Here is a 23991-nt window from a genome sequence, read left to right as displayed (position 1 = left end):
AATTCAGCTGCATTAAAATGCAGTTTTTGAGCACAGAGACAGTAGAAGAGAAGAATGACATCGGCTGAATTTGCGTTGCACCGAAGAACAAGGAACAAGAAATTACAGTAACACACCCAGTCCTTCTTTTTTGGTTTCAAATTAAAATGTCCACTGTCTCTGAATGTCCCTCAGTGTTGGTTTCAACAGACCTCTGGGGATTAAAGCTAATGGTAGCATTAGCCACATTAGGACAACATGTTAAATCTAAGGACTTTCCTCTTGTTGTGGTGACATTAACGTCATAAATAAAATTAATTCGCTGGCTCTTCACTTCCTCAGATACTGGGAATGAATGGAAACTCTTGTGTTCACTCCTTCAGCCAACAGCAAAATTTTTGGCATCCTTTACTGATAGATGAAACATTTGTGTTAGCAAAAACAGCTCTAGAAAGGTTTGAACCTTGAATCTTCAAGCTCAACATCAGAAAAAAAGTTTTAATTGTGTAAAAGCTGCTTTGATGTGAGTTTATGACTGAACTTTCAGTGAAATTATCGATATGCAGCAAAGCAAAATTACAGATGTAATTGAATATTTAGAGATCAAATAATTAAGTCTTTCTTTTTAACATTTAATGATGATGTGGAGGATGCACGTGCTGATCTTACATTCACTGTGATATAATGTGTAAGACAGTTTTAGCCATATTTTTTTCAACTGCTTGCACAGAGCCCCCCAGGGTTGGATAATGGAAAACTGATTAGTCGGTAGGGGCTGTTTTAATACACACTGATCTGTGATCTCTAACATGACCTTGTCAGGAGTAGGTTAGATTTTTAAGTTAGGATGGCAAAGTACCGTAGTAAGAAGTGAACCGCCATCAGAGTTCTGAAAAATAAGAGTAACTCCAAAGTTACCTCACTGACCTGAATTTCTGTGTTGAACAGACCTCTAGTAGACTATGAGGCAACTGTATTTTCTAAAGGCCTCATCTAGAATCCAGTGGGCAGTGAATTGGGAAAAACATGCGCAGTTAGAACTGGACAACAATTGGTAAGTTCAATGTGAGCACTTAGATCAAATTCTTACTGGTTTGTAGAGCTTGGAGCCTCATCAGTTGCGGTGGAATTTGAAGAACGGCAGCTGAAAACATCTTGATATCTCAACAGCTTTTACTTTACATCTCCAAGTGTATAACAACCACAAAACACAATAAAATGGACATGAATGGCCTCAATCATTACTCTTGTTTCACTTTAGGTTTACACATTGCATTACACAAACACCTAATCAAGAAGAAAACATTTAAAAAGACAAGCAGCACAGCTCCACAAAGAAACAGAGCTACATCTACAGAGTGGTAGGAATACCAAGACATTCTGAGTGATGCTGGTTTCAGGTGAGCTGCACCTTTGTGTCTCATGACAAACTCGATCCAGAAGAGGGCGTTATCCATCGGTGTTATTGGCTGATCTCTGTGCAACCTGGACAGTCTCTGCATGTTCATCCTGTAGGAGGGTTCATTCAGGACCTCTTGGATAGCTTTTAGGAAGTTATTGTCTTTGTCCACTGTAGATAATGTAAGAATCTTAGCTGCTCCTCTGTCTTCTAGTCGAAGCAGGTTGTCATATTGGTCAAAAAACAAAGGGAGACCCACAACTGGGACTCCATGATAAATAGCTTCTTGGACTCCGTTTGTTCCTCCATGAGCCACAAACACTTTTACTTTAGGATGTCCAAGAAGGTCGTTCTGAGGCATCCAGTCCACTATCAAAGTGTTGTTGCCCAGAGTGTCTGGTCTGCTGCCTTTATACCTCCAGATGACTTTCTGAGGAAGTTTAGCAAAAGCTGCAGCGATCTCATTTGCCATGTCAGCAGGTAGTTCATTCACAAAAGTCCCAGAGACATGATGATGACTCCATGCTCTCCAGAACTCTGTACAAACTCCTCCAAGTGTTGAGGCAGAGGTTTTGCAGGTCTACACTGGAACCCTCCCATGTACACAACATTAGACATTGTGGGGCGTGGATATTCAAACACAAAATCCACTCTCATGAGCCAGATGTCTGCATCAATCAATAACTGGTTAAAATCATTCCCGGTTCCTAAATACGTGTCACATATTTCCTGATATACCGCTTTGATCATCATATGTTTCTGTGTTTCGGTTATTAGATATAAAATCATGTTTTTAACTCTCTGAAAAAATGACATCTTATCAGTTAAACCAGTTCCTGTTATCGGAATATAAGATATGGGGGAATGGGCAATAGCAAGATGAGCTTCTCCTGCTATTAACCAGCGAACATTATAAACCAAAGGAAGGTTCAAATATTTGGCCAAAATGGGTCCACCTCCCCAGCAGGGGTCAGTGAGGACCAGGTCAAACTTGGTGTCATTCAACTTTCTCATCAACTCTCTGTCACCTAGCATTGCTGTTACAAATTCACCCACAGCTTTGTGAGCGTCAACAAATGTACCAAACATGCCTACAGTCAAATGGAAAAAACTTGTCAAGGGAAGAGCTCCTCGTTCAAATTCCATGACCTCGTATATGATTCTTGTGATGAACTCCTTATCTAAGCTCCTCTCTACTGGAACTGTGTAGGTACTGTAATATGTGGAGTTATCTTTGATGTACCAGCTTCTGCTGGAGCGAATAATAGTTAGATTGTGTCCTCTGGAGTGCAGAGCTTGAAGTAGGATATCCATGTTTATCCAGTGGCTTCCTTCGATAGGAATGACCAAGATGTTGCCACTTTGACAGGTTGTGGGCAGAAGGATGAGCAGCAGCAAATCACTGCAGAGATACATCAGCCTCATCTGGAATTTAAAAAAAACTTCACAGTTAATTGACTAAACTGAGGAATGTTATTCCACTGTAACTGTACTGGGATCATTTCAAACTCCCTATGTTAAACTCATTTGAACAATGGTGCAGTTTCATCTGCACCTATTTTCGAGTCATACTTTCCTCATTAACTGGAATTAGAATTAATTTCTTCCTTATTACAGACGTGAGACGCATTTGATTGCCATGAATCACAAGACATTATGCTGCTTCTGTTGAAATTGAGTCCTTTTCACATGGAAATGCTTCATTCTTTAAAATGCACATCACGGATTTTTGCACGGTGAGAGGATTTATATTGTACCTACTTCTCCACACACACTATCAATCTTTACAGCTCGTTTTTTTTTTTTTTACCGAATTCTTACTTTTTTTAAAAGTACTACAGCAAGTTTACATTTACAAAGGACTGCTGCATTTCAATGATCTCTTCTCTGCTGACCGAGCTGTAACGTTAACGTGTCCATTTTTTTTACATTCAGCATTTTAAGTGTACGCTCACACGACTTCAATGCAAAGCGTTTCTACGTACTGTAGTCTGCGTTGCTCCTTCACACCGTAAAATTCACGGAGATCGTAAAGTATTCCGTACAGTAGCAGTTACCGCAGAACAGTCTGTAATTATTTAACCGAGGGGAGGAGCTAAAATCAGGACGCACTATGACCCAGCGGCGCCTTGGAGAGCCTCCTGGCAGGGAAGTGGATCAGCGTGAGAGGAAAGAGCTGCAACAACGAGATTAGAGCCCGATAGGATCAGTGCACGAGATGTATTTGATTACTGTGGATCACAAGGCATTATATGTTCGGACTTTAAAGTGCATAATTTACTGAAAAAAATATACAGAAGGTGATGGTGTTGGCTCACACAGCATATGATTTGGAGGTCCAATCTAAACACATTATAGACAAGGCTGTTCCAGCAATGTAGTGGATGTATCAAAGGACACAGTACACAAGGACAAAACAAAGACTATTATATGTCAAATCAAAATGTCTCCGCCTGCAAATAGTTTCATAAATATAGTAGGCTGACAGTACTTAAACTCTTGTGAAGACGGTGCATGGCAGTCTTGAGTTTGTATGATGGAATGATTGAAACACATGCATCTTTGTCCAAAACAGCTAGAAAAAAAGCAACAAGCAAACAAAAAAACTTCTTCTGTCGTAGGTTTGTTATAGATCTTCTGGAAATCTGACAAAATGTGCTTGGTCCAAATTATACACATACAGTATGTTGAATTATAAGTTTTGGTGATGTGAATAAGTGTGTCAGTGAAATTTTTTCTTGATAGCTTGGCCTCTCATTTTTTTTGTTAGTGATTACAATTGATTGCAGCTGCTCACTTCTCTGAACCAGTTTAAACAGGGACCATTTGATACCTTCATTCCACTTGGCCACAAATATTACAGCGGGAAAATGTTTACCTTAAAGCTCAACTGAAGTTGGCTGCCGATCAGATGAACTAATAAAAGGCCTTCCAGAGGAAAATTCTGTGGTCATTTCAAACAAAAAATGAGCTATTTGGCCGCAGTGACCAGAAATGTGTTTGAAGGAGAGAAAGTTAGACCCTTATCTCTGGTGAAAGTGTGCATGCGTGTATGTCTCTCTGTGTGTGGGCGTGCATGTGTGTGTGTGTGTGTGTGTGTGTGTGTGTGTGTGTGTGTGTGTGTGTGTGTGTGTGCGCTTGTGCAGTTGTGTGCATATATGTATATATGGATGGAGGGAGGGATGAGTTTTCTTGTTTTTAGTGTTTTTAAATGTTGTACAGCACTTTGTGTTGCATTTTTAACTGTTTGAAAAGGGCTCTATAAATATAGTTTGATTTGATTTGATTTTGTTTGATTTGATTTGGTTTGATTATCTCCAAGAACACCAAACCTATAGTCAAGCATGGTGGTGGTAGTATTGTGCTCTGGGGCTGTTCTGCTGCAAATGGAACTGGTGCTTTATACGAAATAAATTAAAAAGGACAATTCGCTCTACATTGTTTCAGAAAACCTGAAATCATCAGGCAGAAGGTTAAGTCTTGGATGCAGTTAGGCATTTTGACTTTTCTGGACAGAGAAAAGAGCTTTAGAAGAAAAATAGATGGGGTTATACAAACTTCTGGTGTCGAAAAGATGACAGCTATGCAGCGAGGAGTGTGGATATCAGGTGAAGTGAGGTGCTTAAATTTGTTATTTTATCAATAGTAGAAAGTAAATGCTATTTAAGCTGCGTTGGCTGCACTGTTTCACTTATCATTTATTTAACCATAATCCCATCCTCTATAGGCCAACCAGACAAAAGAATAAGCAATTCATAAAGACCTACATGGAAAATACAATTTAAACTGTGCTTGTATCAGTCTTGTCAGTGTGCTGACAACATCATCTTGTTTGGATGTTAATAGTCTATTTCTTGTCTTGACTCACTACAGCCTGTTATGCCAGCAGAAAATAATTGCCATTACTGACAAAGACATTTTGCAAATGTCTGACTGCTGAAGTGTGGTTTGAAGGTGTTACAGAATTAGCAAATCAGAATCAAATCAGCCATTTACATGACGCGACTTGAGCAGTTATGTCACACTTTCACTAATGCTCTTATTTCAATTTCTGTCTGGCAGTGGGTCACCAGGGTCTTGTAATATTTGCTATGCTGTCATTTTCCAACCTTTGACTCTTAAATTTAGAATTGTTATATATTTTTTGATGTGAGATCCCTTTAAAGTCCAGGCAATTTCCGCCCGAAATTTCTACTGAGATTTACAGAAAGTAAATTGAATACTGTTCTTGAACTGTTTGGAGTACATGCATGGTTGGGGTCTCATTTGAAAGCTGACAACCTGAATTTTCACCCAGTGCAGTCAGAATTACTCTAGGTGCTACTGGCACAGAGTATTTCATGTTGGCACACACTGAATTAGGATGAATTTTTTTCTCGCCTACATTTTTTCCCTAATAAAACACCTGAAAATCAGTGTGGCAGCACTGTAAGAGCTTGAAAACACAATATTGCAAAAGCCTGGGGTCTTACATAGTTCAGGTCAAAATTTCAGAGCAATACTACAAGAAATGAGTGTTTCACACATGTATTTGTACTGATATGCTCCGCCCCTGTCAATGTTGGATACAATCTTTATACACTGTGCACACTCTCTACAGAATGGTATAAATTCATTTTCACTTCATTTTCACATTATTTTCATTCCAAAAACTCATAAAGAACTCAAAAAATCACTTCAGATAGGCTTCAGTGTCGATCACATACACAGATTGAGAGGAATACAGAGAAACAGCAGGTGGAGCCCGGAGCTCACGAATGAAATATCATATAAAGCCGCTGGCAGAGGCGGGATTTATATTCAAGCCATTCAGCAAGCTCATTGGCTACCAGGCCTGTCAATCGAACGTTTCCTCCGGCGTGATTTGCTGAGAAACAAGTCAATCAAGTGATGTCATCGATATCTGTCAGACTTGGCCATGGTTGGCTATATCGCCGAAGTAGGCGGAAACGAGTCACCTGATTGGTTGAAGTTCGGTTTGAAGCGGTAGAGAAGCATTCAGTATCCATTTTGAATCGCGAACAAAGGGAATACGACCGTGTATGATAAAGTTATAATAGAAAGATGCAGTGAATATGAAACGCACAGCGCCACCACGCGCCGCGTGCACGCGCACGGAGCCGATCATTTTCTGGATTTTTTACTTATTTCGAGACATGTTTTGGCCAAAGTATTATACTGGATTGTTTCCTCTGGATGGCTAAGCTTGGGTTCTGGCCGGTTTTTGTGGATTATCTTCTTTTATGACCAGAAACGAGCGTCCAAACTGCGTCGACAGGTGAGCTGTGCACGTTTACATGACTTGTTGTTTGTTGGATAAATGTGTTTATATTACCCGCTGTGGTAATCACATCTGAAAGTGGTTTATACCGGCGGATTCATGAGAATCTCAGCTTTCTATGTGTGTATAGTGTTTGTATAATCGTGTTTGCAGTGTCCTTCTATTTTAAAAAAAGCGTATACCGATAAAAAAAAAAACGGCCCGCCCGCGGGCCGGCGTACTTTAACGGGTACTTGCTTTCAATAAATGCCAAGTCTGTAGATAAAGAAGCAGTTCAGATTTATTGTTGTTTTTACAGCTGACAATTCCTTGTTACATTATTGTCGAATGTCATCTTCTGAAATGTTTTACAAAAATTAGTTTGAAAAAAATTGCAGAAAGAATCAAAAACGGTACACTTCACAGACCGATGTAGAACTGATTACAATGACCTCCTTTATTATATTGACTTCTCAAAATGAAGATGCTGCACCTGATGTAAACACAAACACACAGAACTGCACAGGACTTATTAATATCCACAGCAGGATATGCAATTCCTACCTTAACATTAAGTCCAGTTGTTTTATTTGTGCAGTGTTGGTTATGAAGATGGCCAGTGCATCCATTTAGTTCATCCAAATAATTTACTAGAATATTCGATGCACAGTGAATCCGTGGTTGCACTGTTGCCCCATAGCTAGAACATCCCCAGTTCACATCCCGGCCTGGGCCTGGGATCTTTCTGGAGAGACAACTTGTAAAATATTTTTATATAAATCATGACATTGCTTAGTGACTGTAGATATGTTGCATCAACTCTCAAATCTTGTCATCTCTGGAAAAATTGATCCAGGGATTTTATTTTCAAAATACATCTGTTGTACAGAACGTACCATATATCTTTTCATTCATTACTCACGTTTCACTTTAGATTTACACATTGCATTACACAAACACCTAATAAAGAAGAAAGTAGATAGAAGCATGAGCAGCACAGCTCCACCCAGGAACAGAGCTACGTCTACAGAGTGGTAGGAATACCAGGACATTCTGAGTGATGCTGGTTTCAGGTGAGCTGCACCTTTGTGTCTCATGACAAACTCGATCCAGAAAAGGGCGTTATCCATCGGTGTTATTGGCTGATCTCTGTGCAACCTGGACAGTCTCTGCATGTTCATCCTGTAGGAGGGTTCATTCAGGACCTCTTGGATAGCTTTTAGGAAGTTGTTGTCCTTGTCCACTGTAGATAATGTAAGAATCTTAGCTGCTCCTCTGTCTTCTAGTCGAAGCAGGTTGTCATATTGGTCAAAAAACACTGGGAGACCCACAACTGGGACTCCATGATAAATAGCTTCTTGGACTCCGTTTGTTCCTCCATGAGCCACAAACACTTTTACTTTAGGATGTCCGAGAAGGTCATTCTGAGGCATCCAGTCCACTATCAAAGTGTTGTTGCCCAGAGTGTCTGGTCTGCGGCCTTTATACCTCCAGATGACTTTCTGAGGAAGTTTAGCAAAAGCTGCAGCGATCTCATTTGCCATGTCAGCAGGTAGTTCATTCACAAAAGTCCCCAGAGACATGATGATGACTCCATGCTCTCCAGAACTCTGCACAAACTCCTCTAAATGTTGAGGCAGAGGTTTTGCAGGTTTACACTGGAATCCTCCCATGTACACAACATTAGGCATTGTGGGACGAGGGAATTCAAACACAAAGTCCACTCTCATCAGCCAAATGTCTGCATCAATCAATAACTGGTTAAAATCATTATTGGGTCCAAGATATTTGTCACATATTTTCTGATATATCTGATTGACCAGATGTTTTTGTGTTTGGGTTAATATATGTACAATCATGTTTTTAACTCTCTGAAAAAAGGTCATCTTATCAGTGCAGACAGATCCTGTTAACGGAACATAGGATGTGGGTGACGGAGCAATGGCAAAATGACCTTCACCACCAAACAGCCAGCGAGCATTATAAACCAAAGGAAGGTTCAAATATTTGGCCAAAATGGGTCCACCTCCCCACCAGGGGTCACTGAGGACCAGGTCAAACTTGGTGTCATTCAGCTTCCTCATCAACTCTTTGTCATCAAGCATCGTTGTTACTAATTTACGCACACCTTCATGACCTTCCAAAAATGTGCCTAACATGCCCACAGTTGAACCAAGAAAACTCATCAAGGGATGAGCTCCTCGTTCAAAGTCTATGATCTCAGAAACCACTCTAAGGATGAACTCCTTATTTATGTTATTATCTACTGAGACTGTGTAGGCACTGTAATAAGTGGAGTTTTCCTTGATGTACCAGCTTTTGTCGCCACGAATGATAGTTAGATTGTGTCCTCTGGAGTGCAGAGCTTGAAGGAGAATATCCATATTTATCCAGTGACTGCCTTCGACAGGAAAGACCAAGATGTTGCCACTTTGACAGGTTGTGGGCAGAAGGATGAGCAGCAGCAAAGCAGTGCAGCAATAGATCAGCCTCATCTGAAATAAAACAACTGACAGTTGACTAAGGAAGGAGGAAAATCATGACTGTGTGAATGCATTTTGATCATTTAAAACTTAGCCTAGTCAACACAAAATGTAAACAATGATACAATTTCAAGTTAACTCCATTCATTCTCATTTTTTAAAAATGTCTTAATTCCCTTGTTTTCCACCATTTTAAGTCCTTTTCTTTCACTCCTTCGTAAAAGGTAGTTATGTATTTCCTGTAAAATGTCAGTTCTTTTTAAAAATCTTTTTTAGCAGCACAACACAACATCTAACAAAATCAAACAGTTTCTGTGTCTGCTCTTCCACACACTGCCTATAATTAAAGCTCATTTGTTTTAAACAATTGTTTTTCTAAAGTTTATACATAATGTGTCAATGCGATTTCCCAACTGTAGCTGCAGCTCGAACATCATATTTACAATAAATTTCTCCACATTAACATTCAGTTTATGAACAGTCTAACAGTTGTATCCTTCTTACTGTGATCTGCTTTGTTCCTTCACACAGGGAATGATGGTACGTTAAGTTGCAGTCTGAATTTATTTAAGCTAGAGGGGAGGAGCTGAGATTGGTTTTAGGACACATTATGACCTCATAATTCCCGGGATGATGAAAAGGGTCAAGACCAACTAGAGTTCAATGTACAGTGATAACGAGGTCACTGAGTGATACCGATACACTGACAAACTTGCTTATCAGTGTGATTGGCAGAATTACAGGATTTACTTATTATTATTTTTTGCCTTGGCTCACTGCAGCCTGTTGTTGTATCTCTCATTATGTAAAGATGCAAAATATAAATTACATTAATGACAAATACATCCTGTGATTGTCCAATTCAAGAACTGTGATAAGAAGATGTAACATAATGAGCAAATGAGAATCATGTGTCTCAAATAACAATCAGTCTGCAGGTAGATTTTATCTGCAGAACACTGGACTGTAATCAGTGATCAAGAGTTTATGGTTCTTTGCTTAAAGGAGGGTGTCATGCACTGAGTCATGTCTCACATTTTTATGTCTGTCTGAATGCAGGTCAACTGTCACCTGTATTATTTGCTGACCTTTTACTTTTTAACCTTTTACCCATATAGTTAGACTTTTTTTTATTTATATTGGCTTGATATCATCAATTCTTCACTGAGAAGTTGCTGTGGTGAGATTTCAGTGATACGTCCATCCAATAAATATCAAGTATGCAGATAAACACACAAACCACATTTATTGTTTCATTCCTTACAGCTGACCATGTCTTTTTTCTGTAATGCAAGGGCCTAGGTTTGCATGGGGACGGTAGGGACATAACACTACCAACTTTGCAAGAGGGTCAAATTGTCCCCACCAACTTTTAAGCAACTTTATTTGCATTATATAATGAGTTCAATTATATAGGTAATTTTGATTGTCTTCCCAAATGTTGTAAGGATAGAATTGACCCTACCATTATTAAGTGAATTATTTTCATTATGTTCAGACCAGGTTCCGACTTACATTTACCCCTTTTCACTTGCTGAATGTGCCGGTCCAATCAAACGTGTGTTTGATTGGCTGATGACTTGACACCCCCCCCCCCCCCCCACACACACACACACACACACACACACACACACCCGACAGAAATACACAAGAAATAAACATGCCACGTTCTCCGCCCCCTTCGAAGAGGAGGGATATTAGAAGTTTTTTTCGGCCAGCAGCAGCAGCAGACGACACTGTTAGTAATGTAAAAAGACGTCAATGTTGTGGACGTGGGGAACACACCACTAATGTTGCTACTGAAAGTCCGACCTGCATCAGAGTTAGCATAACATTAAACTGTGCGAACTTGCTAACCTGCAAAACTCGAGTAGGAAGCTGCTGAGAGAATTGTCCTCCTGTATGTGTTTTATACTGTTAACATTAATTAAACTGTGAGAAATGTAGTGAACTCTGCTGGAAAATATAGAACCAGAAAAACGTGAGCAAGAAGCTGCTTAGAGAGAGAGGTCCCAGTCTGTGTTTCACAGGAAAGTGTTGACAGTAAAAAAACAAAAAACACATGCTGCTGCTTTTCTTCTTGTAAACGGCCTATAGTTTAGAAGGAAAGAAGGCTAGAGCATGTTGTGACTTTACACTTTTGAAACCAAATACCTATGAGTGCATTTATTTATTAATTAAAATGTATTTAATTACTATCACCTGAACCAATACACAGGAAAGTTAGTATAAGCCAATACAGATTTATTTTGCATTGATCATTTAGCTTATCAATTAATTAGGTTCATATTCGTGAGAAATGTAGCCCTGACCCCCGTTCACCCAATCTGTTGGGTCTTATTATTGTCCCGTCCCCAGCAAAAAGTGTACATGCAGGTTATGCTGTTATATCGTCCCTACCAATGTTGAGACCAAACCTACGCCCTTGCTGTAATGTGAAATGTTTTCTTTTCAAATGATCTATAAACAGTAACAACCAGAAAGTTGAAGTGATTTCAAAATCTTTACACTTCTAACACCTATGTAGAGCTAATTTATAATGGCTTCTTTTATTACATCAACATCTCAGAGGAGGAGGATGCACCTGCTGGATGCACATGTAACATGAAGCACACAGATATTGCAGTAAAATCCACCATTTGACAAGTAATTTCTGACTTAATTTACATTAAATCCACAACATCCATTTAGTTTATCCAAATAATTTATGAGAATATTGAAAATCAAAACAAACAGAAAAATGTACCGAGAGACATAGGCCCATGAAGCAGTTGACATCCAAACGTGTTCTGTTGTGTGTGTAAAAATGCTGAACGGGTTTCTCAATTTGAAAATGTCGCCAACCCAGAAGTGGCAAAATCTGCAGCTCATTGAATCCCAATTGAGGCTGGCTCCAAACGCGAATCAGTTACCATCAATCCTCATGTTAAAAAGCCAAAATTTACAGCAGAAATGATCATTAGTAGTTTCTGGAACTAACGCATTTTGGTCCCTATAGATAAGCTCTTTCATCACAAGCATTGTATAGTTGTATAGTGTATGCATTTTTATATACAGCGCCCTCCATAATTATTGGCACCCCTGGTTAAGATATGTTCTTTAGCTTCTAATAAATTCAGGGTTTTTTCTAAATAATATAGGACCACAGTGGGGAAAAAAAGGAAAATCCAACCTTTAATTCAACTGCATTTATTCAGTGGGGGAAAAAAATCACACATTAAGAAATAATTCTTTTACATCAAATCATGTGTGCCACCATGATTAGCACCCCTGATGCTAATATTTTGTTCAACCCCTTTTGCCAACAAAACAGCACCTAATCTTCTCATTTAATAAATTTTTCGACAATTTTCAGTGTGAGAGTATGCTTCTGCAATAAAAATGTAACTTATTTTAAGGATTTCAACACATCTTAACCAGGGGTGCCAATAATTATGGAGGGCGCTGTAACTCCCCCATTATGAAGGATCAGAACACAGTTATACATGATTAAAGTGCATGGCTAATTTAAATGACAGGTGGGTGTCATCATAGCACAGGCCATGACCCAGAGATGTACAGTGTCGGTACACCAAACCTGACCAGCCTGTATTTATCTATTCCAGAGGGGAGAAGCTGAACCGGTATTCAGGACGCACTGTGACTCAGCCGGGTTTGGGACAGTGAAAGGAAATAACTGATCAATCTGAGAGCAGTGACCCACAATATAGAGATTACTGATAGATAGGATAAGTACATTTGGTGTTTCTGATTGCCATGAATCCCAATGAATCACAACGTCACACTTCAAAGTGCATGATGAACAGTTACAGGTGCTTATGCAACTGCTTTGGCTGCAGTGTTTCACTAATGATCATTAGTTTAGCAATGATCTTGACCTCCAACAGCCAGTCAAACACAAATTGACATGATGATAATTTTGGTTGTTTTCTGTCTGACAGTGAATGATGGACTACACGTGAAACGTGAATTAAACTGTGCTAATATCAGTCTGCTCTGTAATTGTTCCACTGAGAGCAAAACACTTGCTTGTCAGTGTGTTTGGCAGCATTGCAGGATTTACATATTAATATTGCTTGCCTTGGCTCACTGCAGCCTGTTGTTGTATCTCTCATTACGTAAAGACGCAAAATGTAAATCCCATTAATGTCAAACACATCCTGTAATTGTCCAATTCAAGAACTACGATAAGAAGACGTAACAGAATGAGCAAATGAGAATCATGTGTCTCAAGTAACAATCAGTCTGCAGGTAGATTTTATCTGCAGAACATTAGACTATAGTCAGTGATAGCATGTTTATGGTGCTTTGATTAAAGGAGGGTGTCCGACGCTGAGTCATGCCACACGTTTTTATGTCTGTCTGAATGCAGGTCAAAAGTCACCTGTATTATTTGCTGACCTTTTACTTTTTAACCTTTTACCCATATAGTTAGATGTGTGGGTTTTTTTATTTATATTGGCTTGATATCATCAATTCTCCACTGAGAAGCTGCTGTGGTGAGATTTCAGTGATATGCCCCTCCAATAAATACCATGTATTCATGCATGCAGGACTCAGGACGTCACTGTGACCCAGTGGGGTTACAGGAAATAATTGATCAATATGATAGCCAAAATGGCTCCACCTCCCCACCAGGGGTCACTGAGGACCAGGTCAAACTTGGTGTCATTTAACTTTCTCATCAACTCTCTGTCATCGAACATTGCTGTTACAAATTCATGCACACCTTCATGAAGTTCAATATTCGGGCCTGTCATGCCCACAGTTAAACCAAGAAAACTCATCAAAGGATGAGCCCCTCGTTCAAAATCTATCATCTCAGAAACTACTCTAATGATGAACTCCTTTTCTAAGGTATTGTCTACTGGAATTGAGTAGGTACTGTAATAAGTGGAGTTTTCCTTGATGTACCAGCTTTTGTTGGCACTAATAATAGTTAGATTGTGTCCTCTGGAGTACAGAGCTTGAAGGAGAATATTCATGTTTATCCAATGACTGCCTTCGACAGGAAAGACCAAGATGTTGCCACCTTGACGGAGGAGCAGCAGCAAAGCAGTGCAGAGATAGATCAGCCTCATCTGGAATAAAAACAACTGACAGTTGACTAAGGAAGGAGGAATATCATGACTGTGTGAATGCACTTTGATCATTTAAAACTTTTTTTTTTTAAAGTTTATAAGCCTCATCAACACAAAATGTAAACAATGATACAATTTCAAGCCAACTCCATTAAGTACCTCCGCCAAGGAGGTTATGTGACACCCGGCATTTGTGTGTCTGTCTGTCTGTCTTTTAGCAAGATAACTCAAGAACGCCTAGGCAGATTCAGATGAAATTTTGAGGGGATGTAGACTATGGTAAGAGGAAGAGCTGATTTAATTTTGGTGGCAGTCCGGAAAGGATCCTGGATTCTGGATCACTTTGAATTTTTTAGTATGTGGTCCAAAATAGGACAAAAACATCATAGGTTAGTATGTCGTCCAACAAATTGGAGTAAGGTGTCCAGATAGCTCAACTGGTTAAAAGGTGATTTGTAAACAGAACTGTGTCAGAGATGCAGGTTTGATTCCAGCTCATGATCCTTTACTGCATGGGTTTCCTATTTTCCTCTCTATCCTTGGCGGAGGTCTGCACTCTGAGTGCTTTTCTAGTTCTCATTTATTTCCAGAGTTTCTTAATTTCCTTGTTTTCCAACATTTTAAGTTCATTTCTTTCACTCCTACATAACAGATAGTTATGTATCTTCTGTGGAATGTCAGTTCTTTTGATATAAAAGCTTTTTTAGCAGCACATCACAACATCTAACAGAATGAAAACATTTCCATCTTCCACACACTGCCTATAATTAAAGCTCATTTGTTTTAAACTATTGCTTTTCTAAAGTTTATACATAATGTGTGAATGGAATTTCCCAATTGTAGGTGCAGTTCGAACATCATATTTACAATTATCCTCTGAGCATTAACATTCAGTATGTGAACATATGAACAGTCTAACAGTTGTATCTTACTTACTGTGATCTGTTTTGACCCTTCACACAGGGAAAGCTGGTACGTTAAATCGCAGAATGAATTTATTTAAGCTGGAGGGAGGAGCTGAGCTACGTTTTACGACACATTATGACCTCATAAGGCCCGGGATGATGAAAAGGATAAAGACCAACCAAAGTTCAAAGAGCAACAATAACGAGATTACTGAGTGATACTGATAAACTGACAAACTTGCTTGTCAGCATGATTAGCAGCATTGCAGGATTCACATATTAATATTTCATGCCTTTGCTCACTGCAGCCTGTTGTTGTATCTCTCATTACGTAAAGACACAAAATTTGAATTCCATTAATGACAAACATATCCTGTAATTGTCCAATTCAAGAACTGTGATTAGAAGATGTAACATATTTAGCAAATGAGAATCCATCCATCCATCCATCCATTATCTATCTACCCCTTAATCCTCATTAGGGTCACAGGAGGCCTGGAGTCTATCCCAGCTGACTTGGAGTGAAGGCAGGGGACACCCCGGACAGGTCGCCAGTCTGTTGCAGGGCTACATATCAAATGAGAATCATGTGTGTCAAATAACAATCAGATTGCAGGTAGATTTTATCTTCAGAACATTAAACTGTAGTCAGTGATAAAGAGTTCACGGTGTTTTGATTAAAGGAGAGTATCATATGCTGAGTCATGTCACGTTTGCATTTCTGTCTGAATGCAGGTCATATGTGACCTATATTATTTGTTGACGTTTTACTGAACAAGTCACTGAAATGAGAGCAACCATTGAACGTGAATGCACGCAAATACCAAGAGAATTGTGTTATGATGTGTGCTATCCCATCGCGTTGTCGGCAGTGTCTGGACCAGAACGGACATCAGTTTGAGAACAGGTGGTGACAAAACAATGGAATGATGCTTATAAATTATTTTACATGTTGAAAATTAAACAAATTATAATAAGCACTTAGTTTACAATTATTTAAAGTGTGTATGCATTTTTTTGGGACACCCTGTATATATATATATATGAAGACTTGATATCATCAATTCGCCACTGTTGCAATGAGATTTCAGTGGCAAATCTTCTTCTTTTCCTTTCGGCTTTTCCCTTCAGGGGTCGCCACAGCGAATCAATTGCCTCGATGTAACCCTGTCTTCTGCAAGATTTCAGTCGCGAATACTTCCAATAAATCCCAAGTCTGTAGATAAACAAGCAGGTCAAATTTATTGTACAGTTCTCTACAGCTTGGCATTCCCTTTTTCAGTATTGTGCAATGATTTACTTTTGAAATGTTATACAAAGAGTTAAATACACATTCTGGCATTAAAACATCTGGGACATTCTCATAACCCATACGTTTGACAGACCTGTGCAGGTATAAAAACAAAAACGTGTATACACAGAAGAGAAAATGATTTCAACACATAGGTTGATTATAAATATCCACATTGGGACAAATAATTTCAAACCTAATTTACTTCATTCCTTCTGCTTCATTTCTACCATGTTATATCATATGTTATATAACATATCATATGTTGGTTATGAAGATGGTCACAACATGCATTTAAATCCTTCAAATAATTTACTGGAACATGAATACTGAGCAAATCCACTCACAAATCCCACAATAATCTTGTTGAAAACTCCAATTTTGATAGCGATCAGTTTTAAATATAGAATTTCTCTACATAGTGTACAGACAAGTGACAAATAAAAGTAAAACTTAAATTTAGGAGTGGAGAAACACAACAACCATACATGCTACGATTCACAGTGAAGTAGGTAACATCTCGTCAGAAATTGTTGGATGTGAAAAAATGCTGACTCAATTGTTCCTGTTTTTCTATCATGATTGAAAGAAAGAAAGATTGAAGTGAGTCTAAGAGAGGGTTCATTGCTCGGCAACGGATGGCAGGAGCTTCAGCCACAAAGACCGTTTAACTGGCACGGTTTTCACTGGGAACACTGACTAACCCTGGTTAAATAACTCATCCTTCACCATTGTCTTGACAAATAGACGGATGCATGTGTGGTGTGCACTAAGAAAATGGTCAAGGCCTGAATACTTGAGCCCTACAGAGAGAAAATTTGGTGGTTCTGGTCTGTTGTGGGATCCAAACGTAAAAGAGAAGTTGGAAGTTGATTGAATTTGTCACCTGTCTGTATATCCCTTAAATCTTTACTCATGTTTCACTTTAGATTTACACATTGCATTACACAACCACCTAATCAAGAAGAAAGTAGTTAAAAACACGAGCAGCACAGCTCCACCCAGGAACAGAGCTACGTCTACAGAGTGGTAGGAATACCAGGACATTCTGAGTGATGCTGGTTTCAGGTGAGCTGCACCTTTGTGTCTCATGACAAACTCGATCCAGAAAAGGGCGTTATCCATCGGTGTTATTGGCTGATCTCTGTGCAGCCTGGACAGTCTCTGCATGTTCATCCTGTAGGAGGGTTCATTCAGGACCTCCTGGATAGCTTTTAGGAAGTTATTGTCTTTGTCCACTGTAGATAATGTAAGAATCTTAGCTGCTCCTCTGTCTTCTAGTCGAAGCAGGTTGTCATATTGGTCAAAAAACACTGGGAGACCAACAACTGGGACTCCATGATAAATAGCTTCTTGGACTCCATTTGTTCCTCCATGAGCCACAAACAATTTTACTTTAGGATGTCCGAGAAGGTCGTTCTGAGGCATCCAGTCCACTAATAAAGTGTTGTTGCCCAGAGTGTCTGGCCTGCTGCCTTTATACCTCCAGATGACTTTCTGAGGAAGTTTAGCAAAAGCTGCAGCAATCTCATTTGCCATGTCAGCAGGTAGTTCATTCACAAAAGTCCCCAGAGACATGATGATGACTCCATGCTCTCCAGAACTCTGCACAAACTCCTCTAAATGTTGAGGCAGAGGTTTTGCAGGTTTACACTGGAACCCTCCCATGTACACAACATTAGGCATTGTTGGGCGTGGATAATCAAACACAAAGTCCACTCTCATCAGCCAAATGTCTGCATCAATCAATAACTGGTAAAAGTCTACATCTGGCCCCAGATACTTGTCACATATTTTCTGATATACTTCCTTTGCCATCAAATGTGTTTGCATTTGGGATACTACATAGAAAATCATGTTTTTAACTCTCTGAAAAAAGGACATCTTATCGGTGCAGCCAGATGGTGTTATAGGGATATAAGATATGGGTGAAGGGGCAATTCCAAAATGAGCTTCTTCAGGTATGAGCCAGCGAACATTATAAACCAAAGGAAGGTTCAAATATTTGGCCAAAATGGGTCCACTTCCCCAGCAGGGGTCAGTGAGTACCAGGTCAAACTTGGTGTCATTCAACATTCTCATCAACTCTCTGTCATTGAACATCGCTGATACAAATTCACCCCCAGCGTTATGAGCATCAATAAATGTGCCAAGCATGCCAACAGAATAATGGAGAAAACTCATCAAGAGAAGAGCTCCTCGTTCAAAATCTATAACGTTTGTAACTAGTCTTGTGATGATCTCCTTATCTAAGATCCTCTCTACTGGAACTGTGTAGGTACTGAAATACGTGGAGTTTTCCTTGATGTACCAGCTTTTTGCTGGAACGAATAATAGCTAGATTGTGTCCTCTGGAGTGCAGAGCTTGAAGGAGAATATCCATGTTTATCCAGTGACTGCCTTCGATAGGAATGACCAAGATGTTGTCACTTTGACAGGTTGTGGGCAGAAGGATGAGCAGCAGCAAAGCACTGCAGCAATAGATCAGCCTCATCTGGAATAAAAAACAATTAGCAATCAGTTGAGTAAACTGCACAATGTTACTACATTGTAACTCAGGGATCAACAGATTGGCATGGTCGACTGTCAATTCCGATATTCGTCATTTTTCTTACTATCAGTAACGGAATTGTTATTAACCAAATACTGATAAAATAAAAGTGTTACTTTGACTCTGATGCAACTGACTCTCTTTGTCTGTAGTCACCCTGAGGCCTGAAGCAATGGTCCACCCACAGCACTGTGTTATTAGTTACATGTCACGACTATCAGCACTGAAAGCTAATGTTTACAGAGAGGGACAGATTAGTTCTTTAGAAGAGCAGTCAGAGGAGTTCTGGTGGGGTGGAGGAGCTGTGTTTCCAGACTGAAGTAGTAGATGTTGCTGAAACACCACATCTTCTACAAACTTAACCAGTTTCCATGTTACACTGAAAATGCCAAAACAATGTGCTTGTTTGTGTCAGTGCACCTGGAACTTATTTTGCGAACAGCGCTGTATTAAGGCTATTACTATGATGATTGATGTTCCTCTTAGCCTGCGGTTAACACGATCAGGGCCACCTGTATCATCTTTCTGAAGTAAGATTAACTTTGGCAGTCTTGTCTAACTGATAGACACATCTCAAAGACACAAGTCGCAACAACTGAACAAGAACCACAGCCATCACCACAAGTCAAGAAACTGGTTACTTTCACTGTGGCTAATCCTAGCAGCTAAGTTCAGACGCAGCCACAGATGACCCTGAAACAGAACAGCAACGAACAATGCACTAAGATTTGGATTTAAGTGGGCAGTAAATGTGATCAAACAGTGAAAGATCAGCAAAGCAGAGATGAACAGCAGACATAACTGCAGGAGACTGTTTCGTCTCAGTCAGTATCACAGTAAATAGAGGAGAGCGTCTGAACATCACATGATGCTCTGCCATCATCACTGCTATTTCTATTGGATATATTCAGTCACAGCAATCACTACTCATGAAGTAACCGAGTTATGAATGACAGATTCCCTTCCATCACATGCTTTTAATATACAGCATTTAAGATATATCTGTTCCAAATATTGGCCAACAGTGTTTGTTGATTATGAATGATCACCATCAGTATTGGCTATGAAAAAAAACACATCAGTCCATCCCTACTCTAACTGTACCATGATCATTTTAAATATTTTTTTAAAACTTTGTTAATACAAAATGCTAACAATGATACCTTCCTTATTATCCATAATTGTACCCTTCCCCTTTTCCATAAGAGACAGTTATGCTGCTTTGCTTTAGAGTCAGTTCTTTTGACATAAAAATGCTTTAGTCTTTGAAACTACACATCACCACTTTTAGTGTAATAAGACAATTTGCATTGTTTATGCTGCTCCACAAAGTATGTAAGTCATGAAAGCCCATTTGTAGTGAATTATTGTTTTTCCAAAAATACTACAGCAAGTTCAAATATGATTTACAAACTGCCCCTGAATTTTGACAATCTCTTCTCTGCTGACCAAGCTGCAAAGTTACCTTGTACATTTCTTTTGCATTCATTACAATGTACTTTCACACTGTGTGAGTGGAAAGGTTTCTACTTACTGTTGTCTGTATTGATTCTCCACACAGGAAAAATCACAGAGATACAAAACTGTTTCGTACAGCACCAGTATGGAAGACCAGTCTGTATTTATATATTGCAGAGGGGAGGAGCTGAAGCATGATTCAGAATGCACTGTGACCCAGTGGGGCTCCTGAGAGTGAAAGGTAATATCTGCTCAATGTAAGAGCAAAGAGCCACGATAAGGAGATTACTGATTGATAGGATGAGTACCTGGGATGTCTTTAATGGCTGTGGATTGCAAATAATCATAAATTCAGACTTGAAGGTGCACTATGAACAGTAATAAGTGCTCATACAGCTGCTTTGACAATATTGTTTTTCTCATTATCATTTATTTAACAATAATCTGAACCTCTCAAGGCCAGCTAAACACAAGATGACATGACAAAGATTTTGGACACAATCAGAGAATAAACAATGGACTATATGTGAAATATAATTGAAATTGTGCTAACATCAGTCTGCTGTGGATTTGTTCTACTGAGAACATAAAAACTAACTTGTCAGTGTTTGGCAGCATGACAGGATTTGGATGTTAATACCTTGTCTGGACTTACTGCAGCCAGTTTTAGTAACTCTGCTGTTGTAATGACAACAAAGAAGAATTGCCATGACTGACAAATTCATGTTGGAAATTGTCCAACTCTGGAACTATGGATAAAAGGCATTAAAGAATGAGCCAATCAGAATCATGCAGCTCACATCGCAATCAATCTGAAGGTAGATTTTAGGTGCAGCCTACACGGCTATAGTCACTGGTAAAGAAATAGATTGTAGTGCTTTCTTTCAAGTACGGTGTTTAATGCAAAGTTGTTTCACAGTTTTGTCCCAGCCCTCGTTTATTTTTCTGTCTGCCAAGAGGTCAAAGGACTCTTTTCATTGTTTACTGACCTTTTATTTTCTAACCTTTCACCTTTACAGTTGTTTTTCTGAATTTTTACTTATTTTTTATTGGTTTGATGTTAACAATTCTGAAATGAGAGGACACGGCTGTTGGGTTTAGGTGATACGTCCCTCCAGTAAATATCAACTTTGTAGATGAACAAGCAGTAAAGATTTATTGTGCAGTTTACTGCTCGCCTGTTCTTGTTCCTGTATTGTGAAATGCTTTCTTTTCAAATGTTCAGCAGAGACACAAAGAAAGGCTGGAGCAGATTCAAAGTCTGTACACTTCTCACACTTTTGCAGAATTGATTACATTGACCACCTTTATTACATTAGCATCTCAGAAAGAGGATGCTGCACCTGGTGGATGCAGGTAGCAACACAAAAACACACATATACGCAATAATTAAAATGATTTTAACATCACAATGATTATGAATATGTTTTCTTTCTACTGTGTTTATGCAGAGGGTCACAACATCCATCTACTTCATTCAAATGAAAGAATACAATATTACATATAGAGAGCAAATCAAAACCTGTAAACCATTTTCTCCAAAACATCATGTCATTGCTTTTTATGTGTAGATTTGTTGAATTAATTCTTAAATCCTAAAATAATCTCAAGAATAGATGAATCCATCTCCACATTGGTGTTTAATTTTTCAATCAATTTCATGTAATTATTGTTCTCTATATCTTTTCATTCATTATTCACGTTTCACTTTAGGTTTACACATTGCATTACACAAACATCTAATCAAGAAGAAAGTAGATAGAAGCACGAGCAGCACAGCTCCACCCAGGAACAGAGCTACGTCTACAGAGTGGTAGGAATACCAGGACATTCTGAGTGATGCTGGTTTCAGGTGAGCTGCACCTTTGTGTCTCATGACAAACTCGATCCAGAAGAGGGCGTTATCCATCGGTGTTATTGGCTGATCTCTGTGCAGCCTGGACAGTCTCTGCATGTTCATCCTGTAGGAGGGTTCATTCAGGACCTCCTGGATAGCTTTCAGGAAGTTGTTGTCCTTTTCCACTGTAGATAATGTAAGAATCTTAGCTGCTCCTCTGTCTTCTAGTCGGAGCAGGTTGTCAAATTGGTCAAATAACAAAGGGAGACCCACAACTGGGACTCCATGATAAATAGCTTCTTGGACTCCATTTGTTCCTCCATGAGCCACAAACACTTTTACTTTAGGATGTCCGAGAAGGTCATTCTGAGGCATCCAGTCCACCAATAAAGTGTTGTTGCCCAGAGTGTCTGGTCTGCGGCCTTTATACCTCCAGATGACTTTCTGAGGAAGTTTAGCAAAAGCTGCAGCGATCTCATTTGCCATGTCAGCAGGTAGTTCATTCACAAAAGTCCCCAGAGACATGATGATGACTCCATGCTCTCCAGAACTCTGCACAAACTCCTCTAAATGTTGAGGCAGAGGTTTTGCAGGTTTACACTGGAATCCTCCCATGTACACAACATTAGGCATTGTGGGACGAGGGAATTCAAACACAAAGTCCACTCTCATCAGCCAAATGTCTGCATCAATCAATAACTGGTTAAAATCATTATTGGGTCCAAGATATTTGTCACATATTTTCTGATATATCTGATTGACCAGATGTTTTTGTGTTTGGGTTAATATATGTAAAATCATGTTTTTAACTCTCTGAAAAAAGGTCATCTTATCAGTGCAGACAGATCCTGTTAACGGAACATAGGATGTGGGTGACGGAGCAATGGCAAAATGACCTTCACCACCAAACAGCCAGCGAGCATTATAAACCAAAGGAAGGTTCAAATATTTGGCCAAAATGGCTCCACCTCCCCACCAGGGGTCACTGAGGACCAGGTCAAACTTGGTGTCATTCAGCTTCCTCATCAACTCTTTGTCATCAAGCATCGTTGTTACAATTTTACGCACACCTTCATGACCTTCCAAATATGTGCCTAACATGCCCACAGTTGAACCAAGAAAACTCATCAAGGGATGAGCTCTTCGTTCAAAGTCTATCATCTCGGAAACCAATCTAAGGATGAACTCCTTATCTATGCTATTTTCTACTTGAACTGTGTAGGCACTGTAATAAGTGGAGTTTTCCTTGATGTACCAGCTTTTGTCGCCACGAATGATAGTTAGATTGTGTCCTCTGGAGTGCAGAGCTTGAAGGAGAATATCCATATTTATCCAGTGACTGCCTTCGACAGGAATGACCAAGATGTTGCCACTTTGACAGGTTGTGGGCAGAAGGATGAGCAGCAGCAAAGCAGTGCAGCAATAGATCAGCCTCATCTGAAATAAAAACAACTGACAGTTGACTAAGGAAGGAGGAAAATCATGACTGCGTCAATGCACTTTGATCATTTAAAACTTAGTTTTTAAGCCTAGTCAACATAAAATGTCAACGATACAATTTCAAGTTAACTCCATTCATTCTCATTTTTTAAAAATGTCTTAATTCCCTTGTTTTCCACCATTTTAAGTCCTTTTCTTTCACTCCTTCGTAAAAGGTAGTTATGTATCTTCTGTGGAATATCAGTTCTTTTTAAAAATCTTTTTTAGCAGCACAACACAACATCTAACAAAATCAAACAGTTTCTGT

The 23991-nt window shown here is 39.3% G+C and overlaps 2 protein-coding genes, 1 long non-coding RNA gene and 1 pseudogene across 16 annotated transcripts in view; 1 reads left to right on the top strand and 3 right to left on the bottom strand.

The window, feature by feature from the left end:
- Positions 1 to 23991, bottom strand: part of LOC110964650 (UDP-glucuronosyltransferase 2B15-like) — a 47774-nt gene that overhangs the window by 14913 nt on the left and 8870 nt on the right. The window lies entirely within an intron of this gene.
- The window catches only part of LOC110964648 (UDP-glucuronosyltransferase 2B33-like), a 31901-nt pseudogene continuing 9044 nt past the window's right edge, over positions 1135 to 23991 (bottom strand).
- Positions 1717 to 23053, top strand: LOC127532993 (uncharacterized). Its single transcript, XR_007940601.1, has 3 exons — positions 1717 to 1858; positions 17946 to 18044; positions 22838 to 23053. It is a non-coding gene; the product is annotated as an uncharacterized LOC127532993 (long non-coding RNA).
- LOC127530249 (UDP-glucuronosyltransferase 2A2-like) overlaps positions 6922 to 23991 on the bottom strand; it is a 58068-nt gene continuing 40998 nt past the window's right edge. For 5 of the 13 annotated variants that reach the window (XM_051944965.1, XM_051944959.1, XM_051944962.1 and 2 more), the window contains one exon: positions 6922 to 9133. In XM_051944965.1, coding sequence (XP_051800925.1) covers positions 7553 to 9133 — 1581 coding nt within the window. In that variant the 3' untranslated portion in view covers positions 6922 to 7552. Of the gene's footprint in view, positions 9134 to 9625; positions 9704 to 15138; positions 15340 to 17353; positions 17478 to 21695; positions 23682 to 23991 lie in introns of those variants that run through there. The other 8 variants (XM_051944954.1, XM_051944953.1, XM_051944961.1 and 5 more) reach the window with 7 other exon arrangements.

This window comes from Acanthochromis polyacanthus, chromosome 2 (genome assembly GCF_021347895.1).
Source record: "Acanthochromis polyacanthus isolate Apoly-LR-REF ecotype Palm Island chromosome 2, KAUST_Apoly_ChrSc, whole genome shotgun sequence".
Classification (NCBI taxonomy): Eukaryota; Metazoa; Chordata; class Actinopteri; family Pomacentridae; genus Acanthochromis; species Acanthochromis polyacanthus.
The sequence above is the reverse complement of the archived record's forward strand: the minus strand, read 5'-3'. Positions and strand labels throughout refer to the sequence as shown.